Raw genomic sequence first — 13,254 nt, 5'->3', positions numbered from 1 at the left:
GGTGAGGCTATGATAAGGTTCCTTCATATCAGTAAAGGCCAGAGGGGAGGATTCATGTTCTAAATCCTGCAGTGCACAACTTGGGAACACTAAAGCTGCATCGACCAAGAACTGAAGTCAAACGCAGAGAATTGATGAAGCAAATAAATATGTACACATACACACTCATATTCACTTTCAAGTTTCATTTCATAGTCTCCTTTTTTTAACTTGGAAAACAGTGTTGCTAAACACTGATGATTTGATTCAGGCTTCATGCTTGGATACATCACACAAAACAAAACATGGTCTTTTGCTGCCACCATGTGAACATGAGCTGCAAGTACAGCACACATCGACTGCAGATTATACTTTTGCAAAACACATTCACTGCAAGAAAACACATTTGAAGCAGAAAGGTTTGTTCAATCTTTTTTAATCATTTTTTTTTTTACTTACAAATGTGTACATATATGGCAATTTCGACCCATGAAAATGAAAATGTAAAAATGTTTCTGTTTTAAAACAAAATGTATTCGTGGCCAGTGTGACAGTATCATTTTTTATTAAAAAAAAAAAAAAGACATCCTGGATACGTTTCACAAATTTTACATACAGGCCACACATAAAAAACATGGGCAAAAATACTCACATTAACAGCATGAATAAACACTTTCTGTACAACATCCATTGCTGAGGACGTCAAAGTTTTTAGCTGGAGCTAAAAAGCATCATGATGTTACGTCATTTTTCACTTCATTTTATAGTAGAAAATAATGTCCAAAGGCAGGGAAACAGTAAAGACAAAGTCAAAAGAGGAGTTCTCATGCCAAAGTGGACAAGCATATTAACAACTTCACATAACAAAAGTGGGGATGTGTTCAGAGGAGATCACTCGAGTTCCTTGAACCGTGCAAACATGGCCTTGCGTACTGCTTGTTTGTAGGTGGCATGGTCCCAAACGACAGGCTCTTTCTTTTTTCTCTGCTGAAGAGGAAAGTGCAATGAAAAGTTTAATGACCTACTAAAGATGCATCACATGAAAATGATCAAAATTAATGAAATAAAAGCTTCACACCTACCGGGACAGGTTCGGCGCCTAAGCCAGGTCTATCACTGACTTTATTCATTTCCCTGAGCACAGAGGACAAACAGTTTAGAAAGAAATGTAATACAAACACTTGAATGCTTCATTTACCATTTTAATGTTAATGCACACCTACCTTGAGCTTCCAGCCCAGGTATTATGATGCTGCTGCTGTTGATGATGGTGTTTTCTTCTTTTCTGTTCCGGTGACCTGGGAGTTTCTCTGGCATTTAGCTGTGAAGGACACATCCCGCCTTTAGTCATCATCTGGCAAACTGATTCAGAAAATTTTCCCTATCCCATTCATTTCCACTTACTTCTTTTTCCTGGTTCTCCAGTGCCTCTAGCTCCTTCTTTGACCTCTTGATCTTAAGATGGATCTCCATATTTTGCTGTTAAGACAACAGATTAAATATAAGAGGGTATATTTATAGGGTCACTGTCAACTGTTGTTCATACAAAGGTTAGCAGGTAGTACTTTGTGCAGGTCAGAAAGTTGCTGGTGGCGTATCAGAGCATCCTTGTTGGGGAACTGTCTCCTACACAGCAGACAGGCCATCTTCTTCCAGTCTGTCAGTTTGTTGTCCTTGTCTTCCGGCAGACTGCCCTGACTGCTTTTAGCTGCCTCTTCCTTGTCTTCTTCCACCTCTTCATCACTTCCAGCTGCATAGTCTGATGCCAGCAGGCCCAGGGAGCCCATTGGACGCTGGCGAGGCAAAACAGACAAACGTTAGAAACAACTGTCTCAGTGATGTAGAACAAACAAAAACAACACCATGCAGAGGATTCTTACTTTTGACTTTTCATCTTTCTTAGGAGGAGCAAGGGGCTTCTTAAAAAGATCATCAGCACCTGAGATCTAAGGATGTAGACAAAAACAGGACAAAAATAATAAACAAAGGTGTACTAAAACCTATATTCACTGTAAAAATGAATGCACATAACAGATAATGTGTGATTGTTAGAGGTGGGTCCCTAACCTTCCTCTCAAAGATGGCAAAACCAGCGTCAGCCGACTTTGATTGCCTCCTGTCATCGTCCAGTCCACCCTTCAGCACAGGTGATGCAGCACGGACACTTTCCTTTTGACGGTTCTGGATCTTCGCCCAGCGCTCCATATCTTTCATGATCTGAAAAAAGCAACACACTTCTTAACTATGTCCCCTCTACACATCTGTATTCCACATTTTGTGCACGGCTATTGTGACTCAAGTGCTACCTTGACAGCAGCAAGACTTCTTGGTTTCTCCTCTTTGTCCTTTTTAGCAGAATCTTCCTCGTCATCTTTCTTCTCTGGAGTTGCTGTAGAAGTCGGGACAGGTTCAGGAGCAGAGCTGGCGGCAGAAACAGGAACTGGTGCCAGATCCTCTGTGGTCAGGGGGGGCACCAGTGGTGATTTCTTCATTTCTAGAGGTGCATCTGCTGCTGGGTTGGAAAGAATGGCCTGGTCTTCAACAGTCATGATCCCAGGTTGGGTCTCTGCAGAGCTCCCTCCTGGAACTGGGATGTAGGTCTTTGATGTAGCGTCCCAGTACATGTACTCTTGGGTTTGAGCATTGTAGAAATACTACACACAAACACGGAGGGGAGAAATAACAACCATCAACCATGTAAGACATGTACGGTGGCTAGATGCTGAGTATTGTTTAAACTGATTTTAGAGCAGACTGATCTTCAGTTTTTTTCAGAAGCTTTAATGCAGGCACACATGAAACATTTACATAGCATTTGGATATACAACATTACACGTCAGAGAAGTCGCTGGATCACTGTGTTGTCTTGTATTCTCACCCGTGAGTTAGGATCGTAGTACAGTGTCGTCTCAGGATCGTAGTAGAAGCCTGACGTAGCGTCATACAAGTAGTTGGTCATGTCTGGAATCTCAGAGCCTGGAGGAAGACATTTACATTCATTTTATTTAGTTGGCAGAACCATCTGTCCAAAGCAACATTCAAATGATTTACAAGCCACAGTAGGTCTTCATGAAAAAGTGCCTCAACACCTGAACACACCTGAGTTTTGTCATTTACTATTGAAATCACAATATTATAGTAGAGTCTTTACTGTAATATTGTTGTTGTTATTGACAATATTAATTAACACTTTTCTGGATTTGAACGTTTGTTTTTTATCTTACCATAGATGTAGGTCTGTGATCCATCCACACCGACTGTCATCCCTGGTGGCTCTGTGGGCATATGGGAACCCAGACCAGCTTGGAATGATGGATCCATAGCTGGAGCTTCACCATAGCCAACTCCCTACAAGATGTTAAGGGAGAGATGTAAAGTTTAACACCTAGCTTTAAAGACAGGTTACCCTAGAGTTCTGCTTTTTGCTTTGTAACCTACCTGTCCCATGCTGGGGTCTGGTGGCAGTGCAGGATTAGAGCTGCCAGTCATCAAATCACCTGGTGACACAAATGGCAAGACTAAATAAAACTGTTTGATGTTTCTGTTAGTAATAATAAACAGTGTCCAGGGATCAAGAGATCAGAATGTGTCTGAGTGAGGTCTCACCAGGCAATCCAACAGGGAGACCAGCTGGGAGACAAGGTGGGACACCGACAGGGATACAAGCAGGGACACCAGGAGGTGGCTGCAGAGGCTGCAAGTACTGTGGAGGTTGTGGGTATTGCTGCGGTTGCTGCTGTTGAAATGCCAAAAATCACAGGTCATCTTTGAGCTTTTACCAGCTGCTTTCTTTTTTTTTTTTTTAAACTTAATAAATTAAAGAAAAGAAAACTCACTCCCATCATGTTGGCCTCAGGTGGATACCCAAGGATGGAACTGTTTGGTTTATCCAAGTCTTTTTTGAAACTGAAACAGAAAGTCACAAGGAACAAGTGACATAAGATTTCTCTACTTGACACGGCTGTTTAGAAGACTCTTGCAAAACAGTAACTTACTTTTGGTTCTTGAGGGGTCTTGCGACCTCGGCATAAACTCTGACTCCATCAATGTAGAGGGGTCTGGGTTTAGTGAGGAGCTCAACCAGACGTGTCACTTGCTGCAGAAGAAGAGAATCATAGGGAAACGAAGACTTAGGTGACAAACTGATAGAACATAAAATTATGAATTTATGTGAATGAAATTATATTTATTATTATAATAAATTAAAAGCAAGTTGTGTGTATTCATATTTAATTTAGGTACCTCATGAGAGTCCATGTCAACAAAACAGAAACACTTGGCTCCTGGTGGCTTGGCCTTGACAAGACGAACATTTCTTTCATCCAGATATGCAAAGGGATCCAAGGCTTTCAAGATAGCTTCTACTGTGGTGGTGGGCTTTACATTTTTTATTATCATGGCTGTATAGAGACACAAAGGAAAGTGTTGTTTACCTGACTTGGGTTATGAACTATAATAGCACACAAAACAGAAATGTCGACAGATTGTTCGTGAAAACCCAGGTGCTTTAGTAGACATACTTTTGCTGTCTTTAAAAACGGAGAATTTTTGCTGTGAATTGTGATTAGGAAGGTTGCGGTTGCCCCAGGACTCTGCCTGCTGCTCAGTTTCTTGCTGTTGGAGTTGTTGGTCCACCTGCTGTTGCCAGGCCTCTGGAGTTAGGTCAGAGCTACGCTGCCACTGGTTTTGTTCCGTAGGGCTTTTTGGTTTGGACCCATTCAGGTTGGTCTTCAATTCTTCATTGGGTTCATCTGGTCTGGGCAACTGGGGCTCCTGGAGTTGAGGTACTTTGTGATCTGACTCCTAATTCACAGAGATGTGAAGGAAAGGTCACTTTCAAAATTACTTTTAAATCGTGAAATTGTAAACAATTGTCAAGCAGTCCCTTTTTTAACCTCAGACAGGAGCCATTATGTGGGAAAGGCCATTGGTAGCAACTACATTTGGTCAGCTTTCCAAAGTTTCATAAGCACAGTATATTTTTAGTAAAAGGGCTTCCTGTTTTCTGCTCCATTTTGCCTCTCTAATTTGCGGTTACTGCTATTTGCTGTTAATGCAAACACAGCAGTTTCACCATGTGGGGTATAATCCATGTCCAATCCATCTGTGTTCAGTCTTGTTACTTCCTTTAGTCAATTCCTTTTTTCCCATTGATTTACAATGACAAATTACTAATATGAGTATTTCTGTTGAAGGGAGAAATTCAGAGCAACAGTGGTTATTATGGTATGGCTATCCATCCATTTCCTTTGTATGTGGTACTAAATAAATACTATAATAGTATTACTATAATAAATTATGCTAAATTTACCATGAGAGATGCTATAATTCAGGTAACTTGATTTGTGAAGTACCTTTAGTGATGACCCAACCTTTATTCAAATTTTGGATTTGTTTAAGGATTTCTAGTTAACTGAAACAGAGAATACAATAACACTCACTTGAACACTTCTTTCACGCTCCTCAGGCTGGATGTACTTCATGGATGTTGTTCTAGTGCCAACCTTTAGGGACCCCTGAAAGGAAAAACAGAAATCATCAATTAGCATCATGCAACATAGGTGCCCTATATGTTGAATAATACCAATGACACCCAACATGCACTGTGGCAGGTTTAGCCCTCCTCTTCACTGCTGAGGATAAACTGGGCAAACACTTATAGTGGTGTGCAAAGGGAACTACAATTAGGGCTGCGACTAACAATTATTTTCAGTATCGACTAATAAATACAGATTTTTCTATCAATTAATCGAGTGATAGTTTGGTCCAGAAAATGCCAGGAACAAGTGAAAAGGGCCCATCATGATTTCCTAAAAACCATCTTCAAATTGCTTCGTCTGACCAAAACCGAAAGATATGCAGTTTGCCATCACACAATACAAAGAAAAGCAGCGAATCCTCACAACTTAAAGCTGGACATAGAAAATGTATAGCATTTTTGACTAAATCAATGAACTGATTATCAAAACGTTAGCTGTCACATTACAATCCAACAGAAAACAGAACCAAAATGAGAAACCGTCTCTCAGTAGACGATGAGTACAAACCAAACTATGTATTCCCTTTCCAAGACCATACTTGATTAGTATGAAAAAAAGGGCTGTTTCAAAGGGAAGCTCACACATCTAAAAGTACTTTACAAATGGGTAGCACTGCATTTAATATCCATAATTCTGATGTAGGTTGTGCAAAATGGATTCAAAGCCACAGTGGTTAATTCCAAAGAGTACAACTTTGGCACACAACAGAATTAACCACTAAAACCACACATACAGCCATAAAAAAGGAACCCTAATGACAACTTCTATGTGGCTAGTTGAATAGGATTTTAAATGTCTGACCACGCAACTACTCAAATCATCTAGTTTTTAAATCTTGAGCTATCATTGAACAAAAGTGAGAATAAAGCAACCAAATACTCTCAAAATACAAATAGCAGAGCCAAAAAAATAAACTGCTACACACTTCAGCAGCAATTCAACTGATCTCAACTACCCCAAGGTAAGGAGCTACTCCAGTTTTATTGGCATGGTAAAAGCACATCAATCCTGGCCAGCGGTGAGGACTTTTATCTTGACTTGTAGATTGTATCAAGAAAAATGTGAACACAAGCGAATAGAAGTCCTGGTGCCCAAAATGCATAGACGATGAGTTCAAGAGAATACCATCAAGAGGTCCTGCACTCGAGGAAAGACCAAGATGATTGAAAATACCTTGAACTGGTAAAGGAGGAGGACTGCAGCTGAAACTAAAGACAACAAAAGTAAGAGTCTGCAGCCACACTAGCAGCTTTGAGAAGCTGTAATGTTCATTGTGAAGAAAACCAAACTGCTAAATAGTTAAACCCAAGTATCAGACAAATTAAAATTCTTTGAAGCGGATCATCAAAGTGCACCAAGACCAAAATGTTAGCACCAAAGTAGACGATTACCCATCCAAGATTTTGAGTTATTTCACTTTGAACCACAAAGTGGAATAACTCAAACATTAGGATTCATCATCTGGGAATGGATATGGATATCTGAATCAAAAGTTCTGCCAATCCATTGGCTAGCTGTATAATATACTTCACTGGATAAGTCAAATATATGACCCGTTTGTGTCGCTCGTTGGAAGGTGAAGGCAAAAACCAGTCATCAGTCCATCCTCTGGGCACCATGAATATGTAAACCAAAATTCAATAGAATTCATCCAATATTAAGATATTTCACAACAAAACTACAATGTCACCTCAGAGCAGCACGCTAGGATTCATCCTCTAGGGACCATGAATCTCTGTACAAATTAGCCGTTGGGATATTTCAAATCTGCACCAAAGCGGTTCACCAACCAACTGATCTACCAACTGACAATGGTATACAGTCAAGCTGCTAGTGCAGCTAAAAGACCTCAGAAGCCATGTACATCCATAAAATGGCTCAGAGGATCATACTAAAGTTATCACTACAATCTTGCCTGAAGATTGCTTTTGAAAAATATTGTTTTTAAAAGGTATTACCGATAACCGACTATAGCCTTGTGTGAAAAAAATGCAACATTCCACTTTGTTTTCTTGAGGCCAGTCCAGGAACACAGCAGAGCCACCAATCAAGAGGGTTTCAAAAGGTTTTTTGCAGGTTTGTCCAGCAAAAAAGTTGAACCTGGCTCAACTTTTGCCAGATCACCCACAGTGCATCATCGTCCAGCAAGGTGCTGCAGTGACAAAACGATTACATACGCATTACTGGTAGATTACTTTGAAAAATGACCGCATTTGTACCGTTTACATCATGCTCGTACTGAGTAAAGATAAAATAACGGTCATTGTGATCATTATCCATGGATGTTTTTGTGTCTTCTCAGAGATTTTTTTACTCCAACTGGCATCGTGGAACACCTGTACCTGAAACACCATGCCCCTCGAACCAGCCCCATGCATCGTTTGTGTTTGAACACCCCTTAAAAGCACTGGCGAGCAATGAGTTGAAGACCGTGGTTGCCTCCTTGACAATGGAAAATTATTCGCAAGTCACGCCAAGCAAAGAGGAAACCAATATTTTCTGAGACATGAAGACTTATAAGTGCGACCCTTCAATCCTTTTTTTTTTTTTTTATATAAATACAGACTAAATCATAACAAAGGAAATGATGGATATATACGGTACTCATTGTTGATCATTGTAAAGATCTTAAAATTTTAAAACTTCTTAACTGTTAAACATCTGTATGTTCAGGTTAAATCCATTACAAGGAGGAGCAGAAATTTGAAGATTTAGGACCAGTAATGAGGGAAACCTATTGTATGTCTGTGCATTTCAGTGCATTTAAGTGCTAAACAAGTAATCTGAAGTCCTATTTCATTTATGTAAAATTACAATAAACTGTTGAGATTTAAAATATCAGCATCTAAAAATGTCAACAACTGACTAAAGTAAGTTCACTATACGTAACAGCAACCCCTTCCCAGGTTCTGTCCCTCCCCCATCTACTAAATGCCCTCTCAACCCCTCATAATCCTGATGGGAGAGACGGCCTTCGTAGAGTGACGAGGATGGGCCACCTTGTTGGACTCCATGAAGTGGACTGCATCCTCGAGGTTTAAAAACTCCACATAGGCCGTATCGTAGCTGTAACCTGGGGACAGCATTTGAAATACAGATGGGTTTTTGTTAGTCAATGCTAGTAATGACACCCACTAAAACATGAAAGACAGCAGTTCGTGAATACATCGAGATCAGTGTGAGCGAATTTTCAAACCTGTACTAACACATACCTTTTCAGGAGTACACACATTTTGTTTATGCTTTTTTTTTTTTTTTTAATTCAATCTTCTGATGACTGACGTCATATCAGACTTTGCCAGGAAAGGTTTTGATAGAGCCAAGCATTAACAGAGATATTCCAGACCAGTAGCAGTGACGACTGCGTGGTGCGCACCATGGAAACAGAAGAATGTTCTTTTCGTGTTTACATAACATTTTTAAAAAAAAGTCACCTCATACTTCTTTGTGTGATGGACATTTTATATATATATTTATGCAAAAAAAAGAAGCTTTTGAGATATAATAAACTTCACAAAATACTTCATTTATAACCACACCTACAGCGATTCACTGCGGAGAACTCTAAAGCATGTCATCAGGATCAACAAAGCACTACAAGGCAGTTTCCATTTCAGGTTTGTTGACATAGTTTTGTTTTGCAATCAGAACATTTACATAAAGTGTTCCTGAAGGAAACATTCAGTGAGTCACTTGTCACAGATGTTTTGTGACTGATATTGAAAATCACTCTCCAAAGCTCCTTATATTGAATCCTTGGTAAATCCTTGGTCCTCTAATTGCTGATAAAGACTGCACATTCTCAGAAATGAAAATGATAGCATAACAGAACCCCCCCCTTTCTTCTTTATCAAGCGACTTCACACAGACCACCAACAACAAAAGCAACCAAGAACGTAAAAAAAAAGAATAAAGGCGGAGTTTCGAATGTCGTAAAAGCGAAATTTCGAGGGGACACGTTAGCGATCGACTGCCCCAAACAGTTCCACAAAGAAACTGAATTCTTACCTGGCACAACATTTTTGATTTTCATCCCCTGCATTGGCACACCATCACGGACAGCAAAGGCACCAAGAATCTGCAAAAATAAGCACGAAATAAGTGAGTTACACCATGGCTGTCCATGATAAGTAATACAACACACAGTTTAGTAGCCATAATTGTAACACACAGTTGCTTTTCTGATTGATTATTACCTGCTCCATTGTGGCAGTCTTTGGAATACCGATTATGGATATCGTATTGGAAACTTTGTCCTCCACTGATGCGTTCCTGTAATCTTGATCCTTTCACAGAAATTTGTCAAAACACGTGTTATGAAACATCAACATTATAATGAATGCTAATATAATCTATAAAGAAAAACTTGCAACAAAATAAAAATACACCTACCTGAGAACCAGACTCACTAAACTTTGAAGGTGTGATTGGTTTAGGCTCTTTCATGAGTTTCTCTGGTGGCTGAAGTGCCTCACGTTTGTAATCAAAAGCCCTCCCGGATCCAGTTCTGTAATCGATGTCCCTGTAGTCTTGGTCTCTTGTCTGTCCAGTGTTGCCACTTTGGAAATCACGTTCTGGCTCCATCTTACCCCTGGCAGGTCCTTGAGTGTGTGGGATCTCTTTCAACCCTTTGAAACAATCACTTGGCACCTGAATCTCATGTGGGGGTTGAGCCTTCTCTTGATGGTAAGGGGGCCTCTCATCACGATTTGATTTATTCTGACTATGCTTTGGGTCCCTTTCTCCAAGCCAATGTTTATTCTCATTTTCTCTCCCAAGAGGACCAGTAAGGGGACTTATTTCTGGGTGTGGATGGTCTTGTGGAGGTTTGCTGCCAATTGGTGGTAGATCCATAGCAGGAAAGTTGTCACCATGACGAAAGCCGACATCTTTCCCTGGGAATTCAACAGATGGCCTATCCCTTTCCTGAAAAGGTGGCGGATCTCTAACATTCACATCTCGACTAAAACCTACAGGGAAGTTGGGTTCAGGTACACCTCCCATACCTTTACCCATATTCATGAAAGGGTTCTTGTCCTTGCGGCGGTTCTTCCATTCTTCAGCAAGAGTCATTTCTTCACCACTTCGATAATCCATAAGAGGACTGCCACTTGACTCTGAATATTCTCTATCTCTGAGTGGGTCTTCTGCACCCATAAACTCTGCTCTCTGAGGGGCAGCAACATCTGAAGGCATGTCTGATCTTGCCCTATCCACTGGAGGGACATCACTGTTTCCAAATCTTAAGGGAGATCGATCCCTACCTCGAAATTCAGCTGATGGTCCAAGACGATTTCTGAAATCCATATCTGAATCAAATCCACCTCTTGGATTGAAAGGTGGCCCTCCTCTTCTGTCAGTGTCCATCATTCTCCTATCACGTGGATGGACATCCATATCATAGCGATCACTGTCACTCATGCCCATTGGAGGCCTGTCACGCATGTCCCTAAATCCATCATTTCGATCCATTCTGTCCATGTGAAACCCCCCTCTTCTTCCATCAATGTTGGGATTGTTGAATTGTGGCATGTCATAATGAAATGGCTCTCTGTCTCTCATGTCCATAAATCTGTTGTTTGGTTCCCGTGGAGGCATACCCCTCCCTCCCATGTCTGCGGAGTTCCTGCCTGGTCCCGGGAAACCAGAAGAATTCATCATTTTGTCTCTCATGTTAGGCTCATAGTGTCTTCTAAGACCAAAGTCTGGCTCCTCTCCGGGTCTGAAAAAATCTCTGTTTGGCTCTCTACCACGCATATCACGTGGGTCCATGTCACGCCCCCTCATTGGTGGCCCATCCATCCTCCTCATGTCCATATGTGGTAGATCTTGAGGTCTTGGGCCCATATGACCCATGGGACCCATGTTCATCCCATCCCTACCTCTAAAATCAGGCATGGAACGATCTCTGCCACCAAACATATCCCCATGATGATCACCACTGGAACATACATTAATATATTAGACTACTGTAAAATAAAGTAAATGAAGTAATATGATACAGAGGGAAAAACATTCAGTAAAACTGGCTAATCAGCATGATGGTGTAAAGAAGAGGCAGGCAATATGGTAATAAATACTGTGATATAAAATAAGTCTGTTTAAGTAAGAATGCCGCAATATGAAGAAAATGTATACGTGCACAAACAGAGGGACTCAATAGTTTAAGACAGTAAACACAATAGGATTACTTGAAAATGTACTTCATCTCCACATACACACTCACTGGCCACCTCATTAGGCACACCTGTACAATCCAATTTGATCCAATACAACAGCTCCACCATGAATTATACTTGTACAACAGTCATCATTTTTCAGTTTTTGTTGATAGTCAGAAAGGTAACTGTACTTTGTTTATTTCTTAGGCTGTAGTGGGAGGTAGAGTTAAACTGGAGTCCTTATATTGAAAGGTGTGGCCATCTCATGTTTGTAAATTGTGTGACCAAAATATTAGAAATACAATTCAGTCAAATCAAATCAGATTTTATTTGTATAGCCCAAAGTCACAAAGTACATTTGCCTCTGTACAGGGAGTGACACCCTCTGTCCTTAGACACTCGGTTCGAGTGAGGAAAAACTTGCCCACAAAAAAACCTTTAACAGTGTGGAGGGAGTCATGTTGTACACCACTACAAACTACGACCTCAATAATACAACACCTCTCTGATATTGTCAAACAAAACTGACCTGAATGTTATCTATGTAAAGGCGGAGCTGTTGTTAAATTATGTGTGGCCCAGTGATGGTATGATCATTATAAAATTATTATTATTGTGATAGCAGATTGAAATCACATTCACCATTAGAGAAAAACACAAGAGGTGCATTTACTAGAAAATCTTCTTTCATTAATAGGAAGTTCAAATTTAATCTTTGCTTGACAGAAAGACACTTATTTACCGAAACGGTGGTCCTCCCCGTGGTCCTTGTCCTGGCCCTGGTCCATCCCACATGGTGAGTCTGTGTCTTATCTAGAAGTTAATGACTTAACATTATTTTATGAAGCTGCATGAAGACATCACCCTTCACTTTGTGGCAGTGATATATCCACCATAATATAACTGGACTTAAAATGACCACTGATTATAAATCTTTGAGCACATGGCCGCATAAATGTGAACGTTAATGTTGATACTTTAGAGAAGATGGCTGCAGACGTCAAGGTAAGTATTACTGGGTGGCGTGATTTGCTAATGCTGGCCGGCCTGCTAATTATAGCCATCAGCAGGCCTTTCAGATCTACGCCACAACATAAACAAGTATGGCTGCTACTGGAAAAGACCAGCCTACAACAACAAAAAGGGGGGGACAGCAGCATAAAATCAATGTTAGCGTGACTAAATGAGCGAGCAGAGTCGGTTTAATCAAGATTTAAAATGACGCTATCGTCAGCTAACGTGGCTAACGTCATAAAGAGCCGGTTTCTTTGCGTTAGCTCGCAGCTAGCCAGCATCACAGGAAATACTTTTATTATATGTTTCCACGTTTATCGCCTACATGTTGTTTTTGTTTTTTTGACCCACCTTTCTTGCTTGTTCCTCGAGTTCAGTGTTAGTATTTAAGAGGATTGTCGCACAGGCCGTCGACGGCTTCAGCGGACTGACGACAAATGGAGGAGGTCAGCTTCTTCTTCTTCGTTGATGTTTAACATCCTTATTGTTGCATATACCGCCATCTGCCGGACTTTACTTCTTTACTACTTCCGTTTTCTTTTCTTTAAATTATTTTTATT

General features: G+C 40.5%; 1 protein-coding gene across 3 annotated transcripts; it reads right to left on the bottom strand.

Annotated features, from left to right (window-relative positions):
- Window positions 1-497: 497 nt before the first annotated feature.
- rbm6 (RNA binding motif protein 6) lies at window positions 498-13,176 on the bottom strand. 3 transcript variants are annotated; one of them, XM_010732781.3, is made up of 23 exons: window positions 13,046-13,176; window positions 12,423-12,493; window positions 9,912-11,460; window positions 9,716-9,805; window positions 9,528-9,597; window positions 8,519-8,592; window positions 5,421-5,495; window positions 4,500-4,782; window positions 4,222-4,379; window positions 3,975-4,075; window positions 3,816-3,885; window positions 3,586-3,715; window positions 3,418-3,476; window positions 3,204-3,327; window positions 2,858-2,955; window positions 2,286-2,633; window positions 2,047-2,196; window positions 1,860-1,925; window positions 1,545-1,772; window positions 1,384-1,458; window positions 1,203-1,300; window positions 1,062-1,113; window positions 498-966 (listed from the first exon to the last, which is right to left on the bottom strand). In XM_010732781.3, exons 2-23 carry the CDS (start codon window positions 12,473-12,475, stop codon window positions 871-873), a joined length of 4,047 nt encoding a protein of 1,348 aa, XP_010731083.3. In that variant the 5' UTR covers window positions 12,476-12,493; window positions 13,046-13,176; the 3' UTR covers window positions 498-870. The 3 variants fall into 3 exon arrangements, with proteins under 3 accessions (XP_010731083.3, XP_019118493.2, XP_019118492.2); XM_019262948.2 differs by having other exon boundaries at window positions 498-963; XM_019262947.2 differs by having other exon boundaries at window positions 3,586-3,712.
- Between the last annotated feature and the right edge of the window lie 78 nt (window positions 13,177-13,254).

The sequence above is a fragment of the Larimichthys crocea genome, chromosome VI (assembly GCF_000972845.2).
Source record: "Larimichthys crocea isolate SSNF chromosome VI, L_crocea_2.0, whole genome shotgun sequence".
NCBI lineage: Eukaryota > Metazoa > Chordata > Actinopteri > Sciaenidae > Larimichthys > Larimichthys crocea.
This window is presented reverse-complemented; position numbering and strand designations above follow the sequence as displayed.

Bases quoted from the DNA above. Each gene is read 5' to 3' on its own strand.
- rbm6 (XM_010732781.3), bottom strand. From the start codon at position 12,475: ATGTGGGATGGACCAGGGCCAGGACAAGGACCACGGGGAGGACCACCG. The intron at 4,076-4,221 runs GTACCTAAATTA...CTTCTTCTGCAG, and splicing joins TTGACATGGACTCTCATGAG to CAAGTGACACGTCTGGTTGA. The intron at 1,926-2,046 runs GTTAGGGACCCA...CTACATCCTTAG, and splicing joins TTGCCATCTTTGAGAGGAAG to ATCTCAGGTGCTGATGATCT.